A 24,424-nucleotide genomic window follows, 5' to 3' on the forward strand; every position below is an offset into this window, starting at 1 on the left:
TTCAGTTGGAAGGGATCTTCAAAGAGCATCAAGTCCAACTGCCTGACTGCTTCAGGGCTAACCCAAAGTGAAAGAATATTGGTGAGGGTATTGTCCAAACACGTCCTGAACACGGACAGGCGTGGGGCATCAGCCACCTCTCTAGGAAGCCTGTGTTTGACCACCCTCATGGTAAAGAAATTTTTCACAATATCCAGTCTGCACCTCTCCTGGTGCAGCTTTGTGCTGTTCCCTCATGTCCTGCCATCGGTTCCCAGGGAGCAGAGACCAGCACCTCCCTCTCCGCTTCCCCTCTTCAGGAAGTTGCAGAGGGCAATGAGGCCACCTCTGAGCCTTCTCTTCTCCAGACTGAACAACCCCAGTTCCCTCAGCCTCTCCTCACAGGACATGCTCTTCTCACAAGAGCAGAGCAGAGGGGGACAATCACCTCCCCAGCCCTGCTGGCGACACTGCTTTTGATGCAGCCCAGGACACGGTTGGCTTTCTGGGCTGCAAGTGCACATTGCTGGCACATGTTGAGCTCCTCATCAACCAACACCCCCAGGTCCTTCTCCTCAGGGCTGCTCTCAATCCATTCTCCTCCCAGCCTGTAATTGTGCTTGGGATTGCCCTGACCCAGCTGCAGGACCTTGCACTCAGCCTTGTTGAACCTCATGAGGTTCGCACAGGCCCACCTCTCAGGCCTGCCCAGGTCCCTCAGGATGGCATCCCTGCCCTCCAGCATGTTGACTGCACCGCACAGCTTGGTGTCATCGGCAAACTTGGTGACGGTGCACTCGATCCCACTGTCCATGTCACCTACAAAGATGTTAAACAGCTCTGGTCCCAGTACTGACCCCTGAGGAACACCGCTCGTTACTGATCTCCACCTGAACATTGAGTTCATTGACCTCAACTCTTTGAGTGCTCCCACCCAGCCAATTCCTTACCCACCCAGGAATGGTCCATCTGTCAAATCCACATCTCTCCCATTTAGAGACAAGGATGTCATGGTGGACGGTGTCAAATGCTTTGCACAAGTCCAGGTAGATGATGTCCATTGCTCTTCCCCTATCCACTATAGTACTGTAAGATTTATTTTTACATCTCTTCATCTTAGCTCCATGAGAAGGGGAAGGAAAGCTCATTGAATTACTTGGCAAATTACTTCTTGCTGGTTAGATTTATATCAGCTTGTGCTCCTAGCTAATTTAATCACCATCATCTTTTCTTTACATGAATCTTTATTGTGCCAGTCATTTCAGAAACAAGCACCCTGGACCTAGGAAAGCACAGCACAAATTCTGGTCTCTGATGGAATTGTTACGTGAGGTCTCAGAAGTAATGCAGTGCTTTTCAGGGTTCAAGATCAGTAATCCTTTTTCATGAGGGAAAAGAAAATTATAAATAACATTTTAAATAGTACAATTTAAGTACTAAGACTAAGCAGAGTCGATTTTTTCCTATCCACACCTGTGATTGAGCCTGATGTGTGGATCTATGCTGTGGCTTTATGGATTTGGGCAAGGAATGAAGGAACAGAGACATATTCCCCACAGCTTACTATGTAGTTTGAATAACGGGTTATGCTGTTGTGCTGTTACTTGGAAGCCATGTTCAAGTCCTATCTAAGATTTTGCTGTGCTTAAGCCCTAATGTTTGAGGAAAACCATTGCTTATTATTTTACTTGTATATCTGCATGTTACATTTGTCACGCTTCGCATTACATGAGGTAGAGCAGGAGCATGTACTTTAGTGTAACCCAGAATGTTAAAACATGGTCAGTTAGTGCTAAATAATTCTGAAAATGAAGTAACAAGCATGGTGCAGATGCATGAAAAGCTTTACAAGTAAAGAAGGGTTTCCAGACATTTATTTCTGGAACTGTACACCAGATATTAAAATACAACAAATACAAAATAATGCTCAAAAAAATCAGTGTTTATGTACAAATATTAAAACCAATGCAATAGCGACTTCCTCTTGAACATCTGATACTAAAACATGTTCCGATTGTCACTAAATTTATTGTTATGCACAGGGTACTTACTCTGAACTGAGAATAACTGGAATCTCTGTTTTATTAAGAGGACTATAACCATATGTACTTATTTTACAGTTGATAGTATTTTCCTTTTTTCAATTAAAAATAGGAATAAAAGAAAAAAATAGTAACCTGATCATTATTTTATAAATTACTGTATTTAGTTTTCCCATCTGTAGACAATGTGCTTGTAATGCTGGGCAAATAATGTCCCTATTGGTCAGTTTATCCATTAGTTTACATTCAAAGTTAAAATATTCACTAGAGACTTTGGTTAAGTTAGGTAATATCACTATGTTCTACTGGATCTGATTTTTTCATTCATTTTTGACCCTCAGTTTTAAAAATTAAAAACAGGAAACAATTGTACAATTCATTGACCTAATTGTACACAATTTAGTATTCTTCAAACAGTATTGTACATCCTTCAAGTAAATTCAGCAGTTTGACCATGACAAGAGGAAAACTAAACACTTAAAAATCTAGCATGAGAAGATGATGTATGACTAACAAAAGTAAAAGTATTGCTATAATCACAGCACCAGTTACACTTCTAAATGAATCAGCTATCCTCTTCAGATTCCCTGTACATAAAAAGGATACATTTACTAACACTGCAATTGCCCATTATGGATTTTTGGTTTGTTTTTATGAAGAAAAAGCGTGGCAAAGAACAAAGAATTCATCACAGTTTTTTATAAGAATTGTGCTTCACCATCTAAGAACCAAGGCAAGGTAATTTCTTCATATGCTTGCAATTCAGTTATCTTCGTGCTGACTTTCAAAACGCAATTCTTTTAATAAACAGTAACAAGTTCTCCATTTAAATGTTTAAACTGAGAGAAAAATATGTAAGTCCAGCTTTTAAAAGAAAAATTCAATAAATAGCTATTTTACATGGATAAAGTCATAGTGGTACAAATTTATGAATGTCACATCAAGCATGCACAAAAATGTTCCTATACACAGAAGTAGTCAGAAAATATTGAAATAGATATCTAAAAAGATATGAAGAATTTACATATTTACAAAATCTTGCAAATTATTGCCTCATTTTAACAAGGAATTAAAAGTAAACGATACCAGCTAGCTAGCCAACAGGCTAAATAAGATCAACATTTAAAAATCTACTAGACTAGCCGGAATTCATTTTTCTCTCATATCATTTTCTGAATTTTGGTCAAAAGTCTTTATTAAATAACTAAAGTGTCCATTCAACTTGCTGACAATCCAAACCTTAGACAAGTCTCTGTCTACATTAAGATCTCAGCAATGCATAGATAAACTGAATATATTACTGCATCAGCTAATGAGAATGGGCATGTTCATTTAAGTGCAACTGGTATAAGCATTCAGTCATCTTTGTATAACGATTTTTATACACACCAGCCACTCACTGTAAACCCATAGATAAAATTGAATGTATAACAATGAAGGATTATGGCCAGTATTTTACAAAATTACATAAAAATGTGTTGATTCATAAACAAAAGAAACAAGATACAAAGTTCAGCACAAAACACAGCAACAAGAAGCTGACAACTTGGCTAAAAAATGTCAGAGTACAACACAGGGCCAAGGCTACCCGTTATTTACTGTGTACTTACCAAAATTACACATTCCGGATGTATAAATTAAGAACTGATTACAAATTATCTCTACTTTTGTCCACTGTGCTAAACTGATCTGCATTTAATATGGTAAATGTGCTGTTGTGTAAACAATTCAAAGCAATCTTCATTACAATGCCATAAACTCCATACTCTGCATCCAAAAGTCAGGATGACAATGCAGTTCACAGTATGCATAATAAATACCCTCTTCCCTTTCAAATATTAGTCACTACTTTCTAATTATTCAGAATGACCTTGAAGCAACTATTACATATATCAACAACGCAAATCACTTGAATAATGAAATCACTTGAATAATGAAAACAAGTTAGTGGCAATTAAGTTTATAATATGAACAGTGCAAAGAAAAGTATGGAGGGAAAGCAGTAATCTTACTGAAATAAGGTTTGGATTCCTATTAAAAAAAAATCCTATTAAAAAACCTGCAAGTTGTATGCTACAACATGCTACACACCAATACTATGTTTGATTTGACTCTCCCACAAGAATTAGAACAAGCGTTTGCAAGACAAACTTTCTGGATGGCTGAACTGGACCCACTGTACAGAACAAAAATTCACTGAAGTAAAATAGTTACTTTTATGGGAAACATTTTTACTTGTCCTTTCCTATATGACCAAGCTAGCAAAATGCCATTTTTCAGCCAATGACTTTGACAAAACAAATAAATGCAATCCACACTAAAGAAAAGCTTTTAAATACACACTTCAAGGTTCTACTACTTCTGTATAAACTAGACAGTCCCTCAAAACTGTAACACTTTGAACTGCAGTGCTCCAAACAATTTAAGATGTCTTCCAAAACACAGACTGCTTAGTGGTAAATCCTAAACTGCGCAGACTGTAGGTTTATGCAACAACAGCTGCCTTAGGAAAGTTAAGTTACACAATTATGTTACTCTTCAAGTTGTGGACAAACCCCATCAGAATACGACAGCCTAAAATGCATCTGTTTAAGACAGTCAGTTTAAAGTACACAGACACCTCTGGCAGTAATTACTTCTTGTAAGATAGCCATGGCCTATAACTTTGCAACAGCATCCAAGTGTAGGTCTTCATACTTTACTTGTGTTAAGTCCCTTGTGCTAGCTTCCACCAAGATGAACTTGCTGTTTTGTAAACTGAAGTGCTCTAGTTTAGTATCACATGAGAGAAGGTTCCATTTAAAAAACATCCTTGTATGTTTGTGCAGTTTAAATTAAAGAAGCCCATCCCTGCCTTTATAAGAAAAAAAATGCTACATTGGGCAGGGATCAGGATAGGTACCTGTAAACATTGTTATTCCACTGCAATTGTTACAGCAAAAGTAACTTAGACTAAAAAGCCACTCCAATCAGTTCAGAACTTCTGTGCTGGTTTTGAAATGGTGGCCTCTGTCTACAGGCTTTAAAAAAAAAATTGAAGCAGAGCTTAAAGCTGCACCACAGAGTTCTCTTAGTCCCAAACTCTGCCAAACATCCTATGACATTTCCACATTTATGGACTGAAAAAAGAAATTACTCTTGATAAATCAAGATATAGTTCTATACATACAAAGACATCACTGATGTCATAATGTTCAAACTTCCAGTGAAAGACTAGGCAAACCTGATAGCTCCCATCAAGTTTACTACTACTGCATAAAGTACCCACTGTTTGTTTCATTTTCCACAGTCATTCTGAGTGAAGGGCAGTATGTTGGTGAAGAGTGTGGGTGTTGATAAAACCGTTTGTCTCATTTGAAGATAGACTACTGAAGTCAGCCACTGAAACAGCCATTTTGGCACTGGTAATATGGTGCGTATGGTTCTCAAAGTCCACACCAAGGTTATTTACAGAGACATCATTCATGAAGGATTCTGGGACAGCAATTCCCATTTTCAATCTCTTTGCGGGTCTTTCTGTATCCTCACTGCACATGTTCATTGGGTTTAGCTCTGAATGATAAAAGCCAGTCTCAAATAAATTAAAACAATCACTTTCACCATTGCTTGGCAAGTTAAGCAACTCTTCTGTTCCAACAGGCACATGATTAACTGGTGCTCGGGGTAAGCTGTCCATAGGAGGAAAGGCATCATCCAGGCAGTTCACATCTGAAGCATGGCAGACTGTAGTTACACTATTTGTCAATGCTGGAAAAACAGATGAACACAAATGTAAATGAAATAGTAGTTTATGTAGCCACAACAGTTAAAAGTTTCGTTTTCTTTGATTTACCTGTCAACTCATTGGCAGTGATAGAGTTCAGAATGCTTAGCTGTTGATCAGGAATGGTTTCTGTTCGACTATTAGATGTTAAGGTTGAAGCGTGTACTGCTCCACCAAGGGCTTCTGCTTCATCTACCAAACGATCCATGTAGTCCCTAAAAGAATATTATAACCACAATGGGTTACTTAACATGAAATCAGAGCATAGAATGATGACAAAATTTAATTTTAGTTGCCATAGCCACAGCAGCATTACACTGCAATGATGGGAGAAAAAAATCTTCTACATTTAGGATTTGCAACAGTAAACATATTCTAGCATTGTACTTACGTAACTCCTGGATGATGGTTATATCTCTTCTTTCCAAATCTTGTTTGCTGAGCAAAATAATCATAACGTTCTGACTTCTTCCACATGTAATAGAAAGCCACACACTCAGCAACTGTTCTGGTTCTTACCTAAAAAAAGGCAAGAAGGACTGACAAGATTAATGCACAGATGTTTTGTCATCTCTGCGGTTCCCATATCCCTGCAATACTGTTAGATTTACTACTCCAGGATCTGGAACAAACCAATTCAATTAACAGATTTTAAAGAGATCTAAAGTTTCATGTAACTGTTATGTCTGTTCTACTGTATTACATGTTGTATGTTCTTTTTAATAGATTGAAACTGTATCTATATCTGAAACATTTCAGTTCATAAACTATGTAACAATTTTTAAATTGTAAGACAGGCTCTTACAATGGAAAAAAACTCATCAGATCAATAACCCAACAGTAGTGAACTAGAAAAGACACTCGGTACTGATTTCTTTTAGTAAAGTCAGGAACTGTTGAGGCTTGAAAACAGATATGCGCAGCAGTATGTTTAAACAAAACAAAATTGTTGTCTTGTTGAGAAGGTATTAAGGACTCCTAAGATTCATTTTAATCTATGTTAACCGTTCCTTTTCTCCAAAGTGGATGACAAGTCAGATTCTTGGAGAAAAAAAATATTACTTCTGCCTATATTCTTATAAAATATATCAATTTTTGGATGCAGAAACATTTCAAATCATCATCAGCTCACAGTTCCAGTTTAAGTTTTACTATACGCTAGGATATACAAACATATCCTGATATAGTATGGTAGTAAACTGTAATTGAGCTTGATCAAACTTACAAAAGCATCAGAGGCAAATCCAAACTGCCCTGGGTGCAGTAATAAGCCTCGCTATTTTAGGCACCAACATAGCAAGAAGGGAAGGAGATGAACAGATGTCTATACGCACCAGCTAGTATCTGAAGTCCCAGCCAATGCTTTGTAGTAGAGTGATAAGGAAATATATTTCATAAAAGTTCTCCGTGCACTAACTCTTGACTAGCTGATACTTTCAATACACAAGTGACATCAGTTTATGCTGGGTCCCAGAACTTTTCCCAAACTTTCTGACATTCTACCTATTTGAATAAAAACTAGTGGTTTTCTTAGACAAATTCCAGTCCATAGTGACATATACTTCAAATCATGTGCTTTGTTGCATGTTGAAAAAAATACTAAAAATAAATTTAAAAATTACTTCTTCGAATCTCTGGTGAACTACTGTTTATTGGTAAGGTCCATCTATAATTTGAACTACCCAAATATTTATCATAAGGCAGGTTAAGCCAGTTATAGAGCAGGACTAATTGACAATAATTGTTCAATAGCAACCAGAACACTGTAAAGTTTACCTGAAATATGACAAACACATCAGTCTCATAAAGAAAAAAAAACTCAAGATGGTATCAAAACATAAACGAAGTACACAGAAAGTTTGGAAGTGTCCATATTGATATATATTTTTGATCAAAAAATATCCAATCCTTATTCTTCAACCACAAATGAGTTAATCAGAAGCAATCCAGATCAAGATTAGAATTCCTTCAATTAGCCAGGAAACACAATCCTGATGGATGAGTACAGTATCTTCTGAAAACACAAAGAGCTAAGCCTGCTTTTGTACAATTACACCTTTCTTGTGATAAAAAGAAAGTTAAGATGTGTTTTCCCTTCCCACAGCCACAGTATGCAAGTTTTATACTTAGAGGAGAGACAAGCATTTTAACTAAAACATAATATAAATGCATAAATAGAAGTGATGTCAGTGTAAGTCAATTTCAGAGACAGTACATCAACTCATTTAGCTTTTTCAATGACATCTGAGGTAAACTTAGCACAAAAACGCCAAACTGGTTGTAGTATGTTGGTTGTTATCTCACACTTCTACATGACTTTGGACAAATGTACTGCTCTGAGAGATTTCCAGCATCGTATCATCTACCAGTTCTTCCATTTAACTGTAAAACACTCACCTTGTTTTTCTGTATGAGATGGAAGTCTTTTCCATAAATCAGAAGTGCATGTTCAAAGTTTCTGCATTCTTCTTCTGTCCATGCTGTCATCTCTTCTAGCCAATAACAAAAACAGCATATTATTTGTGCTCAAGAAACTTTTACAGAGAATAAAATAATTGTGTTGCTAATGCATGAATATGCAAACACACTCTTTAAGAACAATAGGTTATTCAGACCTAGTTCTTTCCTCTACTGTATAGATACTCTACCCCAAATCTAACACTCTTATTTATAAAGACTCATAGTAGAGTTTGATTTCTAAAATCTTTTATCCTTGAGGGCAAAGGATATTCAAAAACTGATTATTTCCTATGAAATTTGTCACAAAAAAGACTTAAAACATCATGAAAGTATCAGATTAATTTTCTGACATACTTCTTGCATAGGTCACTGATCAATATCAACTGAGTATCAACTTACAGCAGCACTCATAGCCCATTTCTGCTTTATGCAGTATGTATGTTTGTCCTGGTTTCAGGTAGGACAGAGTTAATTTTCCTCCTAGTAGCTGGCAGGGTGCTATGTTTTGGATTAGGATGAGAAGAGCGCTGATAACATGCTGATGTTTTAATTGTTGTAGAGCAATGCTTACACCAAGCCAAGGACTTTTCAGCTTCTCGCTCTGTCCTGCTGGCGAGCAGGCTGGGGGTGCAGCAGGAGCTGGGAGGGGACAGACCCAGGACAGCTGACCCAAACTGGCCAAAGGGGTATTCCATACCATCTGACGTCATGCTGAACAATATATAGGGGTGGCTAGCCGGGGTGGGGGGCCGGCTGCTCGGGGATAGGCTGGGCATCGGTCAGCGGGTGGTGAGCAATTGCATTGTGCATCACTTTGTACACATTATTACTATTATTATTATTATTATTATTATTATTGTTATTATTTTCCCTGTCTTAATAAACTGTCGTTATCTCAACTCACAGGCTTCACTTTCCCGTTTCTCTCCCCCATCCCGGAGAGGGAGGGGGGAGGGTGAGCGAACGGCTGTGTGGTGTTTGGCTGCCAGCCGGGCTAAACCACAACAATGTTAAGACCCCAGAACTTTTTTTGCTAAATCACAGAATGGTTTAGGTTGGAAGGGACCTTAAAGATCACACAGTTCGAATCCCCTTCCGTGGGCATGGACACCTCCCACCAGACCAGGTTGCCCAAAGCCCCATCCAGCCTAGCCTTGAGCACCTCCAGGGACGGGGCATCCACAGCTTCTCTGGGCAGCCTGTGCCAGTGCCTCACCATGCTCGCAGCAAATAATCTCTTCCTTTTATCTCATCTAAACCTACCCTTTTTTAGTTTAAACCCATTACTTCTTGTCCTATCACTCCACTCACTGACAGAGTCCCTCCCCAGCTTTCCTGCAGGCCCCCTTTAAGTACTGGAAGGCTGCTGTAAGGTCTCCCCGGAGCCTTTTCTTCTCCAGGCTGAACAACCCCAACTCCCTCAGCCTCTCTTCATAGGAGAGCTGCTCCAGCCCTCTGAGCACCTTTGTGGCCCTCCTCTAGACTCTCTCTAATACGCCCATGCCCTTCTTGTGCTGTGGAACCCAGAGCTGAACAGGACTGCAAGAATACATTGCCAGCTCACGATAAACTTTGATTTTCATGTAAGGGAGTAATAAAACTAGGGGCAAGCAAGGCAGAAGTCCATCTTCCACTTAATTCAAACAAAGCTTTCCAAATTCTACCAAAGGCCTACAGAACAATACGGTGGAATCAGATTAGGGTTGACATAACACAATGTTGATGCAGTGAAGAAGAGAGCGGGGCTCATTTATGTAGCCAGCTATGTTTTCCTCATTCTGGTATAAATGCCATCAAATTATTGTTGTGTGGGCCCCGTCACCGGAGGTGTTCAAGACCAGGTTGGACAACCTGGGCAACCTGGTCTAGTGGTGGCATTCCTGGCAGTGGGCGTGGAACTGGGTGATCTTTAAGGTCCCATTCAACCCAAGACATTCTATGATTGCTGACCATGAACACGAAAAGATACTGCAACAAGGGTGAGAACTGCCTTACAAGAGCAAAATCACAGCTTCTTTCCCATCCCTCAGTCTGTGCCATTCTTACAGCTGCAGTGGAGGACAGAAGGGAAGAAAAGGTGTAAAAGCTGATCCTGTAAACTTGCATAAATCTGCAAACTTCTCTAGCAGAAATTTCCAACAGATTATACTTAATTTGTGCTAAAGACATGACGGAAAGGGAAATGCTTGTCAATCTGATTCTTACTCGAGGTTTTTCTAAACAACTTTATGATTTTTTTTCCAATGCATTTCTAAAAAATCACATACTAATTCTTACCCTGAGATGCCTTTCCATTTGAACAGTATCTCTCAATTGCTTCTTTAACGTTATGGCTACTCTTGAGAAGTTCATACAGAGCCTATAAAATAAAAGAAGATTTAGATCGCGTATTTGCAAATGTATGCAAAGACTGTATATTTGCAAACTTTATAAAGAATCTTCTCTATAAAAAGAGTTAAAGTTTGTAAATATATAATCTAAGTTTATGAAACTAGCCTTTCAGTGAGCATGCCTCATGTCCAAAAAAGAGAATTTGTCTTTATTTGTGATAAAAATATGTAAAAAATCAGTCAAAACTAAAACTGTCAAAACGTTGAGGCAGGGTTTAAACAAGCAAATGTAAAATATGCAGTTATTTAAAAAACACCTGGATTTGTCAAGAGTATGGCAATTAGAAGATAAAAACACTGCCAACATTCTAATACATTAATTTGCCTAAATAAGCACATGCTTAAGATTACAAATAAGATCCTGACCCCAATAACATCTAAACTAAAAAAAAAAAGAAACAATGAAATTGAGTATTGCTGCCTTTATAATACAAGCAAAGAAAGAGAACACCTTAATTACAAAGCAATGTGTCACAAATGGAACAGGATATAAAACATACTTGTTCATTGTCCCGTGTATGTAGTCCTTCAGGAATTCTGCCAATCATTTTTTCATTTCCTGTTCTTAAGAAGGTTTCAAAAAGGTATTCTTTAACTTTATTTTCTGAGATCACATCAGGTTTCCAAAGTAAATGGTCTTCGTTTTCATAGGCTGTTAAAACAGAAATCCGTTAACACCAGGTGTGACATTTTAAAGACTGTAACATAAAAGCTACTTTACAAAGACAGAGAACAGGAACACAGAAGAAATTAAATCAAATGCCATCATGCCACTTACAAATTGCAGCTCACTTTTTGCACAAATGCCTCAGTTAAAAGACAGACTCTGCAGTATGGTGTGGTGAAGAGATTCAGGTTCCATGAGGGAGAGATAAGGGACTGAACTCTTCCGACAGAGTGTTTCCATAGGAATGGTTTGTACACTGCTAGATGATTCAATCAAATTATGCATATATACACATCATCTTCATACGAACAAACTAGCAAACCACTCTGTTTTATTCAGATGTGTTTCAGGTTTATATGGCAAGGTTTTTGTAGCAGGGGGGCTGCAGGGGTGGCCTCTGTGAGCAGAGCCCAGCAGCTGCCCCATGTCAGATCAGAGCCAGCTCCAAAAGGGACCTGCTGCTGGCCAGAGCCAGGCCAGGGAGCAGCGCTGGTTGGGCCTCTGGGAGAGAAGATTGAAGAAAGGGGGAAAAAAACAACTGCTGCACAACAGCAGCTGGGACAGAGGAGTGATAACCAGCCCTGGAGAGACCAAGGTCAGTGCAGAGGAGGGCAGGAGGTGCTCCAGGCACGCAGCAGCAGTTCCCCTGCGGCCTGTGGAGAGGCCCCTGGTGGAGCAGGCTGTCCCTCTGCAGCCCATGGGTCCCACAGGGAGCAGATCTCCACGCTGCAGCCCCCTATGGAGGAGCCCCCGGTGGAGCAGGTGGATGTGGCCTGGAGGAGGCTGCGGCCCATGGAGAGCCCCCGCAGGAGCAGGCCCCGGGCCGGAGCTGCAGCCTGTGGAGAGGAGCCCACGCAGGAGCAGGGGCTCTGCGGGGAGCTGCCGCCCACCCGTGGGGGACCTGTGCTCCATGTGGGAGCAGGTCTTGAAGAGCTGCTGCCTGTGGGCAGCCCCCGCAGGCTCAGTTCGGGAAGGACGGCATCCCGTGGGAGGGCCCCGCGTGGAGCAGGGGCACAGAGGGACCGTGAGGGAGCGGCGGAGACGAAGCCTCAGGGACTGACCACAGCCCCCATTCCCTCTTCCCCTGCGCTGCTCAGGGCGAGGAGGTACGAAAGGGTGGATGGGGGGAAGGTGTTTATGGTTTGCGTTTAGTTTCTCCCTGTTTTAAGTCTGCTAGTGATAGGCAAATTATATCAATCTCCCTCTGCTGAGGCTGTTTTGCCCATGATGATAACTGTTGAGTGATCTCCCTGTCTTTATCTCAACCCTTGAGCCCTTTCCATGGTATTTTCTGCCCCTTATCTTTTCAGGAGGGGGAGTGAGAAAGCAGCGTTATGGAATTTAGCTAGCCATCACTGCCAAACCACTGCAAACTGTTTTCAACAAATAACCTATAGTTTACTATAACATTGTAGAAAAATACTTTAATATTTCAAATATTATACATCTGGGAAGAAAAAAATAAGAAGAGGAGGTGACTAACTGATCATTTTCAACCATAAATTGCCAAAACTTACTTAACTGAATAGAATTTAGGTCTTAATGTTATTTCTTTTTGCGTTCATTAACAACCAAATTTTGTAAACTTGTACACTGCATGTTTTATAAACAATAAGGATGGATAATCCTTCATAGTAGACTGAAATCATGTATGTACCTCTTAAGTAGCTTGACAGACAACATATCAGTCCTATAAAAGATGGCTTGAACCTTTGCCAGTCTGTGCAAACATTATAAGATCTATAACCTAGAATTTAACTCTGACCAATAGGTGTGATTAACATTGCACATAATGTTTCATGTAATCTCTTCGTAATGCAAAATTTAGAGTTTTTCACACACAAGCGTAATGGATGTTACAGTGGAGAGGCAAAGAGTTTCCTCAAACCTCTCATAAAACTGCAGGAAACAGTACTAAGCAAAGGTGAGGAATAATGTTACATCTTCTCAGGAAGTGCTGCTATGGCATAAGAGTATAGAAAGATTTCGAACGGATATGTTACAAGCGTAAGGTGTATAGAAGAACTGAACTGCCATCTATGACAGTTCCAGCAGCTGGGACTACACAGCAGAAATGTAAGCCTGTCTGCCATCACCACCTCTTCAGCTAGTACAGAAGAGGCTATTGCAGGATCACCTTTATGTAGAGGGGGATGATTCTGGAATTGCTGCAGTGTAATTCCAGAACTCTGAAGCCTGTTTATTCCAGTACATGCAGTGTTTCAGAGTACCTCCACCTTACACCTCTGAGTGCTGCTGACACTCAGGTTCTACCTCCTTTATTTTTTTCCTCTTTCATTAATCAAGACAATCCAGCACTTCTTGCTGGAGTCCATGCCTGACATTCTCAGGAGGAGCTCCATGGGCTCTCCAGTCCTGACAGCTACCACATTGCTGGCAAGGCCAGCAGACATGACTCTCACCAGTTCTCTCTAGCATCAGCTCATTCCATTGAAAGTTGTTAGATTAAGTTGTTAGTTGTTAGATTAACTCCCTCCTGGTCATCCTCTGGTTATTCTCTAGTTCTTGGTTGATAAAAAGTCAAGAAGTATAAATAGTAAAAGGGCTATCCAGAAAAATCTTGGTTTTATTCCTCCATTTCTTGCAACTGGTAAGCATCGTGCCTGAATCTTTGAAAACAGCAAGCTGCCCTAGGGCTCTTAGGCAGCACTCACTAATGCTTCCAGCTCTGTAGTTAACAGCCTTCTTCTCTATTACAAACAATCATTGGCAATGGTGAAAAGACTTGATATGCTTCATTAGAATAATATTCCCACAAAATGTGTCATTTTTAAAGCAAGTAACTGACAGAATTTTGAAAACTTACAGAAAAAAAATTTAAGGTATCTCCCAAACTGTTCTTTAATTTCACAGCTGTTCTAGCCATGAGAAAATTTCTTTTTTTTTTTTTAATATCAAAGCCAACTGTGTTACACTTTTCTCATAGTGAAAACCTTTAAAGACACCAAATAAAACACTTAGATTATTTTTTCCATTCAAGCACAACTGCAGTTTTTAATCCAAATTTACACAGGAATAACATAGTACTTAAAACATGTTTTGTAAAAGACAAAATGTATCAGGACCTATATCTCCTTCTCATACCATGGAAATTGAAAATAGTTTATTATGGTTTCTATATCCATTTTGTAGCCCACACAGTTTTGCTTGCCAAAAAAAAAGCAATTAAAGAAAAATACTGTTTTGAATATCTTCATTGTAAACTAAGTTACAAACTCATGGCCCAGTTATGATTCTCTGAGAAAAGTATTTCCTTCTTGACCCAGTGTTTGCTTCCTCCTAAGATCACTAGCTACTTCTGAATTAACGTTGTAATCCACACTCATATGTCTTCTTGAGAATGTCTTCTCGAAGTTGTAGAATCACATTTCTGAGCAGTAATTATGTGGTTGCATCACTTCACATTTTTAGTATTTTTAAAGCCCTTGAGATTTTAACTATGTCGTTGACTTTACAATAAAAGATTTAATTAATATTTTTCCATCAGTTGCTACATAAAAGCATAAGATAAAAAGTAAAATAGGCAGAAGAACTTACCCTTTTCTTCATCACTGTACCTGCCAAGGTAAGGTGGAATTTCAGCCTGATACTGTGAACCAACCATTATTTCCTGAAGATGTAAAAAAAAAAAAAAAAAAAAAGGAGAAAAATATGATCAATATTTTTTTTCACACGGAAGCATTAAAAAATGCCATTTACTTGGCATTCAGCAGGGAATTTCAGAACTAAGGTATTATTTTAAATACGTACTGAAAATCATAAAATCAAAACTGTACTATTAAAAATATGTTAACCTTCTGTTTGTTTGTTTTAAGAAATAGTAATTACCTTTCTCAAATCTTCAGATGAATTACCATTGTCTGCTTCTACATCTTCACCATCTGATTCTTTATCTCCATCACACGTAGTGTTTGCTTCAGACACAAAAAAGTTTTGTTTTAGCTGGGAAGCATTTTCAGTTTAAACACAACTACAAGAAATTCGTTATCTTTTGCTTTTGAAAGGAACACCTGCTTTTATTCAGGAAGACACTGATCATGATCCTGTTGATCTACCCTTCTATAGCAAACTATAACATTAAGTCAGAAAGCACTGGCACTTGTATGCTACAGAACTGAAACATTCATCCTCCCTGCAACTGAAACAATTTGCTAACAGATAAAGGAAATAAAATCTTTTTTTTTCATCTTTTTTTTTTTTTCAATTAAAGCTTGTAACTTACTGAAAAGGTATGAGAAAATAATAAACTTCCAGGGCTAAAACTTAGCCCCAGTTAATCAAAACAAAAGTAATGTATAAGGCAAGTCTTTTTTACCTAGCAAAGACCTTAATCAGAAGTTTTAATGGGTATTCAAAACATTATTTTAAACAAGGCTGCTTCAACATGAAGATACAGCAGCAGTATACAAAACAGAATAAGCAAAAGACAGCTCACTGATTGCTCTTTTTTACTCTTTTTTTTTTCTCCTCTCCTTGGGAAGGCAGACAGCAGAGCGCTCTATGTAATTCAAATAGAGTACTTCACAGAATAACACATATTTTAGAATCTGGAACAGTCTGCTACTGTATTCTGAAGTAATTCTATTTTTATAGATGTATAATCCCTGGTAGAACGGGATCTACCATTATAATAAGATTAAAGCTATTTTGTATTCCCAAACTACAACATGCTCAAAAATAGGGTTGCATTTTTAACTTTGTCACACCTTACTAGAACTGTCAACACCACAAATCCAAGAATATATTGACAGAGGGTCCTCTTCTGTCATTATTAGAATCACTAGTCTCTCTCTTTTGCTGCTAGAAGAAGCAGACAAGAAGCTAACGTGAATTTATGAAATAACGTTATACCTAGATAATCACTTGCAATTATTTATTTCCAATTAATCCAATGTTTAACTTAACTTTACCTTAGTATTAGAGAAATGAAAAGGGAACACAAAAAAAGATAAGACTGCCAACAGGACAGACACAGTAAAATGGTGTCAATAATTAGTAAATATTTGATTTAAAATGACCAACCAAAAGTTCTAATAGAGAAAGAGGAACATTCTAATAGAAAAAACATGGTAGCTGAAAACAAAGATGACTGTTTCTTAATCCTAAGCAAGATGAGGGTTTTTCCATAAAGCTGCCTCATTTTCAGTGTCATATTTGTTAACGGTTCATGAGTAACATTTAAGTGCCACCAAATTTGGTGTTCGCTTAATTTAAAGAGTGCACTGTAATTTTTAAGGTTTTAGAATAGGGATTTAGGATATAAGGTTTAGAATATCTCTTTCAATATGAATGTCTTAGACTACACCTTAGAAACATGTGAAGAACTACAACTGCAGGTGACTGAGGCAGCACCTTTACCATCCTTCATCTCTAGAAGGCTGAACTCCCCCAGAAATAGCTTAAGACACTTGCCAAATTAAAGCCATGATAAAAATCCTTTGGCTCACCCCATGAAGTCCTATAGAAAAGTGCTGTATGTGTGAAAGAAAAAATCACAAAGAAATCACAGCTCTGTTCACATCCTCAGGCTGAATGGAGGACTCACTGGCTTAAAAATGGCAGCAAAGTTTTAGTAGAAAAACACTAACTTAAAAGAATATTCATGTCATTCACTAAAATACTGAAAATCATAAAAGTGTTCCTCAACACAGCACTAAATAGTAATTACAAAAAGTTATTGTATTTGTAGCGAAATTAATCGATTTTATTTTATTTCTTCGAGCATGGTACCAAGTATAGTTCTTTCAGGTAATTAGTAATAATGACCTAAGACAACATTCATGTCCAACATCCCCCAAAGCACTATTTCTTAGCTCCCAGTAAAGTAAGCAGTCTGCAAATTTGACAGTTAAGCTAGGAAGCTGTATATAATGCCAGGACTGTTTAGAATACTGTTACAAAATTAGTTTTCCTACATCTTAATGGCCGAGGAAAGAAGTCTGTAGCCTCATGTGAAGTAACCGATGGTGTCAAGTCATCAGCAGACGACTGTGTTTCTTCATCATCACCCGACAAGAGGTCTTTAGCTATTTCCTCCTGTATCATGAAATTAATAACAAAATAATATTAAAAACAACAATAAAAAAACTCAGAATATCTATTAAGTACAGACCAGTAAGGATTCAGATTCATCACATTTTGATAATTTAATTAAAATGAATTATTTTACCCTAAGTATCACAGGACGGTTGAGGCTCAAAGAGACCTCTGGAGATCATCTGGTCCAAGCCCCTGCTCAGGCAGGATCACCTAGCACACACTGCACAGGATCACATCCAGGCGGGTTTTCCCTATCTCCAGAGGAGACTCCACAGCCTCTCTGAGCAACCTGTTCCAGTGCTCTGTCACCCTCACAGTAAAGAAGTGCCCTCTCATATTCAGAAGGAAATCATTTAGTAGATTGTATTCCCTTCATTAAAAAGTTGCTTTGCTCTTCCTAAATCCAAGAACAAATATAACTGTTTATTTCAGAGTTGACATAGGGGCTCATTTCCCTTTTGTCCTCTATTAAAGTAAAGGTACAAGAAAAAACCTCTGCAACCATCAATCTCAGACATTCCTCCAACTGCTTCCACTGAAACACACTAATGACAAAATTCTAGTTTTGAGACAATTTCCGTGTTTTACATCACAGATACATTGAAACTTTAAGAACCTGCTACCCTCTAAACTCTGAAAAAAAATTGCCAGGAACTTTGGTATGCTTTTGCTGAAAAGACAGTTACAGAAAATAGACAACCCAGTATCTTACCAAAATACACAAAAAATTGAATTTTCCATGGGTTAAACAAGAGAAAAGGAAGAAGATGGAAAGAAAGAAAAAAAAGAAAGAAAAAGCTCACTTCCTCAACTAGCAGACGTGTGAACCCCTCTGAATGGAGGTTAGGGAGGAGAAGAACGGTATTAGACAACAAGCTGACTACATATTTGTAGCCTCGACACAATCATGAATCCTAATGAGAATCAGATGTGCAGAGCCATCATTATACTCCACTTTCCGTAGAGTTTACCATTACATCATACTTTCAGAAAGCATTAAAAAAAAAGCATATACTTACTACCTATAGACTTTATAATCCAAATTACTGTCTGACTACTCCTTACAACCAAAAATCAGCTTAAAATCTCAGAATTCAATGTTAGCCTGCAAATCACATAAGCTCAAGTTTTTACATCAGCAATGCAATGCATATAGTCATTGTAGGTAAATACAGTCTCACTCCCTGAAGTTGAGACCTTCCCAAATGATACATATCTGAAAGGAACATTCCAAACATCCAGGAGAGCATTTTCAAGTTATCCACATAAATTTTGATATGCAACATGTATGCTGGAACCCAGAATTATTATTTCCGGATGTTGCATATATTAAAATAAAATATAGAGCTTTTGGGAAAAATCCCACTTCTCTTTAAAAACAAACAAACAAAACCCTACAGTTCTTTGGATGTGTTTTAGAAAAACTTAATAATTTCTCATTTGTTGTTAGAAATTGCCATTGAAACTGCCATGCATTTTTATGTGCAATAAGTGTAACTAGAATCAGATCTTCGATGCCCTTGAAAATTAATGAATTCAAAATAATACAGTAATTATCAATTGCATATTGAAATTGACAAAGATACACATTGTGTAACATAAAGAGGTAGTCAAACATAATTTGAGGTCATTTGGATTTCTGCTTTTAAATTGTAATACCGGTAAAGATGGCTCTCCAACTTACTTTATCTAGAGTCATATCTGGAAGTTCATCTGCAAGTTCACTTGGAGAGCTATCCGCACTGGAACCTGCTATAACTGGAATTGTGGGTTCATAGCCATAGAATGCCAGTAAATCTTCCAATGGCATGTTTCCTTCCTAATACAAGAGGATTTACAAACACTTTAACATATTGCCAAATACTTGTGAACAGTTCAGGCCTAAATGGTAAGACGTATTTTGAAAAACAAAAGTAAGAACAAACAAAGAAATACTTAATTGAAAGCAGAAAACTTGAATCAATATTTTAAATATTTTCAGGCACAGGATTGAAATAATTCATCACCACCTCTATTGGCATATAGTGAAGTCCAATCATGCTATTCAAGAAAAATCTTTACTAGATGAAACTAAATAGTAATTGATTATTAAACATTGATCCTTATCTGATGATTTGCCTGTATTTCTTCAAGAGAAGATACACTAGGAATACAACCCCCCTACAAGAGAGAACTGCAGAAAAACTTGAAGATTTTAGTCCTACATAGTTACAGCTGCATGTGTAAGTTCAAAAACCCACAAAAGTAAACCAAAATAGTAACTCTTTATTCCTCATTTCCAATTTCAGCACAACATATTTGGTAGTGACTGCTGAGCAGCTAATATGAGAAAGACAGCTAACGATTTAGAATGAAAAAAAAAAAAAAATCGAGAGAAAGGCTGGATTTATAATTTTTTCATACAGTTTTTGATCAAATGATTCTACTAAATACCATATTTGCAACCTAAGACAATTAATAAAACAACAAACCATGGAGATTAATTTACCTGATTCAAGCCATCAAAGAATAAGAAATATTTTCCAATATTTATACCTTTAAAAGTTATATTACCTTTAAAAATTTCTTGTTGAACTCATACACTGATTAAATTACTTGTTTTCTTTAGTCAGCTAAGGTGTTAGTCCTGCAAAGACTTTTCACAATGGGTAAACGTAAACACATGTCCAAGTCTTTCCAGGATCGGGACCTAAAGTAATAAAGTGTTTAAGATGAGTGGCTCTCAGTTCTATTTCCTTCTATTATAGAGGCAATAAGATCATTTTGTGGAGTAATAACTCCATTTTAACCACTAGACTTGGCAAGCTCCTTTGTTATTGTAACTACAAGTTCATAATCAGCAAAAAAGTAATTGTACATGTAGAAGGACAAAAAATCAGGAGTTCATTGAATTCACTGTCAATTCAGTATTTAATGTTTTTTATACGGGCTACACAGATACAGCTTCATATCTGATGCCAGAAATTACACTTTCCTGAAACTCGACCAAAATCTGCAGTTATGTTGAGCAATATAAGTGGGTCACTGAATGGTAATTCAAGCAGCGTCAATTTGTGGGTGTTCAGCATTCAACAGACATTTAAAATGGGTGATGCACTGACATGGATGAACAAGAGGTGTAAACAGGAAAAGCATGTAATTAAACAGTGTAAAATACACAATATGAAAAGCCAAGGAGCATGTTGGTCATTCTGTACACCCACCGACTGCCAAACTGATAAAACAGAGACAGAAAACTACAATTTACATAGCAAATGAATGTGATCCATCACGCCTAAAACACAAATGTTTGTTTCCAGATTGGAAAAGCAAAAAATAACCAACAGAATGAAATACAGCTAGTTGTCACTTAAGAGCACTCACAATGTATAATTTCTACTTACGTCCAACTTCTAAAACTCAGGAGTGATAAGAAGTGGTATTTGATAATAGGACTTTTAAAGCCAGCTTCAGTGGTTTCTCCTCCAAAGTAAACGCGTTCTTAAATGAAGAAGAGTCTGAACTTAACCTATCACTAATTCCTTTGAAAAGCCAAATTCAGTCTTTTTGTGAGAACGCAGTGCTATCTCCTAACTAAACCTGATTTTCTTTTCCTCTTTTTAAACAAGCTGCAAAGGCGTTTTTTAGGAAATTGCATTATACAATGCAAACTAAAGAACAGGTTGAGTGTTCTTTACAGTAAAAAGGGTACAACACATCTGGACACTTAGAAGAGGGTTAGTCACTCTTACCTTTTCTAAATCTTCAATTTCAGAGCTGAAATTTTTGCTTTCTTCCATCATTTCCTCTTCTTCAAGAGTACGTTCATCATCATAATCATGTACCAGCATTTCAGCAGAAGGGTCAAAGTCATGATCCTCAGATGATAAAGAGCCAACTATAAAAAAAACCCTAATCTGAGTTATTTTTTCTACATCAACACATGAAGTTACAACACAAAAAAAAAAAGGTTGCATGTATTCTTTTACATACAGGGTCAAAACTTTCAATGGAATAACTGGAACAAACACCTAGCTACCTGACAAATTCAGCTGTTTTAGCTGGCCTTCCTTTTTCATACTTCTAAGTAATAGGTATAGTTTTGTCTCTTGCAGAACTTGAAAGAACTATCTGAACTACTGAAACAGTTTCAGAAGTACAATCCCAAATGAGTATTCTGCTGGATAAAAGACCATTCAAATCACCCTTGAAAACACTGTTGAAGCATAAAGCATGTATATCACAAGATATCAGGTGCTGCAGGCATGCCAGTTGTACCTTGCAAATCCAGAGGATGTGATTTATAGTCTCTGATTCTATTTATAATGATTTATATGGTAACTAGCCTAGTTTTTCACTGGTAAATGGCTACCTTAGCTTATGAACCACCTTTCTACTAACAGCAAAATACACAGTGAGACTCACTTCAGCTTAGTTTAGCCTCACGCTTAGTTTAGCTCAAGTCTTGGCGCTTGATCTAGAAAGAAAGAACAAACTCTGCAGAGTCTCAAGAAATAGGAAAATATACGGGAAATAACAAAATGCTTCTAATGGATCACATTTAGTTAACCAGCCATTGTGACAGCTCTGTGGTGGTCCGACAGAGACTTTTTCATTACTCAAGGAGGTAAGTCACCCAAAAGTACTGTTATTATTTTAAGTGCATTTTGTCAACTCTAAGAAACCTTACCATTAGATTTGACAAGTTTTTCAGATGTAAATAATTCTGCACTGCAAAGTCAAAGAAAACTACAGAAATACAGGGTTGTTTTATACTTTAATGTGGACTTGCTTATGGCTTTCAGGATGGAAAAAGTAAGCAGATTAGGATATTTCTTTCACTTCTGGTTTCGCCTTCTAGTTATTACATACTAGTGCTCTGTTGCAATCCTTGGCTGATGAGAAGCAAAGAAAAGGTTTATTAGGAATTATTTCCTCAGAAGAACTTCTTTTGAGCATCAAGAAAATACCTACAAATTTTCAATCCTTTTCTTCAAAAAAAAATAAAGCAGTAGCCCTCACTGCACTGATTCTAGCGTTCAAAGAGACACTCATATATACTAACACTGCTGAGTCTTAGAGAATCTAATTAATTTTCAGCAATTACGATAAGTGTTTGTTCCTTACACGCAGGTAATTAAAGTAAACTTTGTCCATTTAGAGTGCTTAAGACAATACTGTGCAAGTTCATAATACCATACAATAAGGAAACATTCAGGCCAAAAATGCTTTTTATTCACATGCTATTCGTATTGTGGTCTCATGGATCTCCCAGCATAGCTGATACTACTACTCCAATTACGGTAACTACATTATGTGTTGAATTTTCCCACTGTGAGCTATTACATCCTGATCCCATAGCTTTTCAAGAACTGAGAAACATCTTAATCTAGTATATATACATATGTCTATATATATACACATGCATATATACTCATATGCTCAAGAGTGTTGTTTCTAATCACTGCTGTAACTAATTTTACATTTGAATAACTGAATTGGAAGGTCTACACAACTCATATACTTTAGGCAAAAAAAAGCCCCCCCTCAGCGTCTTTGAACACTCAATATCCTGCCCATACTCAAGTAACACAAGCTTGCCAAATTCAGTAAGAGCAGTTAAAATGAAGAAAAGTAGCTAATGCAGAATAGAAGTAGGATGGAAGCAAAGGCACTCCCCAATATACTTATTCATGAGTAGCCCTGATGAAGTTAAATAAGCTTGCTTGTGTAAAGGGAAGGTATTCCAAAGAACCTTAACAGTTGGATATAATTATGCTTTTAAGTGCTTTCTGGTAATATCAAGTCAAATATTCACACAGGCCTGTAGTTATCAGCAAGAAGAGGAACAGTCTCTCTCTCTCTACCCAGACTACATGGCTTTCCTGAGATGCTGACTTAAAAGCACTGTAAAACTTTGTGTTCATTTGGGGCTCCCAGCTGCCAATTACTAACTGCACCGGGAGTTAGGGGATGAACTCTCGGCGCGCATCCCTTTCTTTGGAAATCATGCAGGCGATTAGTTACGTGAAGGCGCCGCGCTAGAAAAGCTACGAGGCAAGAGAAGACAACTGCGGGGAGGATCAGGAGGGAGAGCGCGGCGTGCGGCAGGCAGGCAGGCAGGGTGCCGGGCAGAAGCTGGCGAGGACGAACCTGGGCTCGAACTCCCAAAGGAAGCCTGTGGGGAGAGGAGAGAGAGGGGTGAGGCGCGGGGTCCCGCCGCAGGTACCGTTCCCCATCTCGCGGCCGCCCGTCCCTCCCCTCCGCCGCCGGGGCTCCCCCCGCTCCCCTCCATCCCACTCACCCCGCCGCAGGCCCCGCACCGGCCCCGCCGCTCCCGCTCCTTCCCTCCCACCCCGGCCGGGGCGGGACGTGACAGAGGCCGGCGGCGACGGGAGGCAGCCGGGACCGGCCGCCGCCTCTCCCCGCCTGGCAGCCCGGGGCTGGCTCCCGCTCCCCCCCCGCCGCCCGTTCCCCCGTCCCGGCCCGCCGGGGGGCCCCGTTCCGCGGGCTGCGCACCGGCACCCGCCGCGCGGCCTAGTCGCGCAGGCTCCCGCTGCCCCGGCGGCGCCGGAGGCTCGTCCGCCCGCCCCGCCGCCCCGCCAGCCCCGCCGCCCCGCCGGGCCGGCCCGCAGGCTCCTCACGGCGGCGGCGATGCGGGCGCGGGGGGCGCTGCGGCGGCGGGGGGCGGCGGGGAGCCGGCCGAACCCCGGCGCCCCGGCCCGCTTTCCCCGCTCACCTCCGCCATATTGGGACGATCGGGGCCGAGCGGCGGCGCTGCGCCGAGTGCCCGGATGGGGCCGCTAAGCCAATGGCAGCCGCCGAGCCCCAGCCGGAGCCGGCCGGGGAGGGCGCCGAGGGGACGGCGGCACCGGGATGGGGCGGAGGAGGCGGTGCCGGGACCCCGCCTCCGCCGCCGGCATCGCCGCCACAGCGCCCCGGCAGCGGCCCGCCGGGCCTGCCCCGACCGGAGGGGGCGCCCCGCCGCCGCCGCGCAGCCGGGGCTGAGGGAGGGGCGCGGCCCCCGCTGGGCTCTCCCCGCCCAGCGCTGGGAGACCCGGTGGTGGTCCCGTGTGCCGGGTCC

General features: G+C 39.6%; 1 protein-coding gene across 4 annotated transcripts; it reads right to left on the minus strand.

Moving 5' to 3' along the window:
• Positions 1-1,836: 1,836 nt before the first annotated feature.
• MIER3 (MIER family member 3) lies at positions 1,837-24,217 on the minus strand. Of its 4 annotated transcripts, none has more exons than XM_035553636.1 (13): positions 24,080-24,217; positions 23,494-23,518; positions 21,093-21,238; positions 19,046-19,180; positions 17,238-17,358; positions 15,151-15,236; positions 14,860-14,932; positions 11,135-11,286; positions 10,522-10,603; positions 8,182-8,273; positions 6,176-6,303; positions 5,854-5,999; positions 1,837-5,768 (listed from the first exon to the last, which is right to left on the minus strand). In XM_035553636.1, the coding sequence occupies exons 1-13, from the start codon at positions 24,086-24,088 to the stop codon at positions 5,311-5,313; spliced, it is 1,653 nt and encodes a 550-aa protein (XP_035409529.1). In that variant the 5' UTR covers positions 24,089-24,217; the 3' UTR covers positions 1,837-5,310. The 4 variants fall into 4 exon arrangements, with proteins under 4 accessions (XP_035409529.1, XP_035409528.1, XP_050572472.1 ...); XM_035553635.1 differs by having other exon boundaries at positions 8,182-8,276; positions 24,080-24,187; XM_050716515.1 differs by lacking the exons at positions 23,494-23,518; positions 24,080-24,217 and adding an exon at positions 23,159-23,201 and having other exon boundaries at positions 8,182-8,276.
• Positions 24,218-24,424: the final 207 nt, after the last annotated feature.

Source organism: Cygnus atratus, chromosome Z (genome assembly GCF_013377495.2).
Source record: "Cygnus atratus isolate AKBS03 ecotype Queensland, Australia chromosome Z, CAtr_DNAZoo_HiC_assembly, whole genome shotgun sequence".
Classification (NCBI taxonomy): domain Eukaryota; kingdom Metazoa; phylum Chordata; class Aves; order Anseriformes; family Anatidae; genus Cygnus; species Cygnus atratus.

What these genes read in the sequence shown, in the direction of transcription:
- MIER3 (XM_035553635.1), bottom strand. An exon ending in AAATTGAAGATTTAGAAAAG is followed by an intron (nt 19,181 to 21,092) that starts GTAAGAGTGACT and finishes CTCTTGTATTAG; the next exon opens with GAAGGAAACATGCCATTGGA. An exon ending in CACTGCCAATGAGTTGACAG is followed by an intron (nt 5,769 to 5,853) that starts GTAAATCAAAGA and finishes CTGTTTTTCCAG; the next exon opens with CATTGACAAATAGTGTAACT.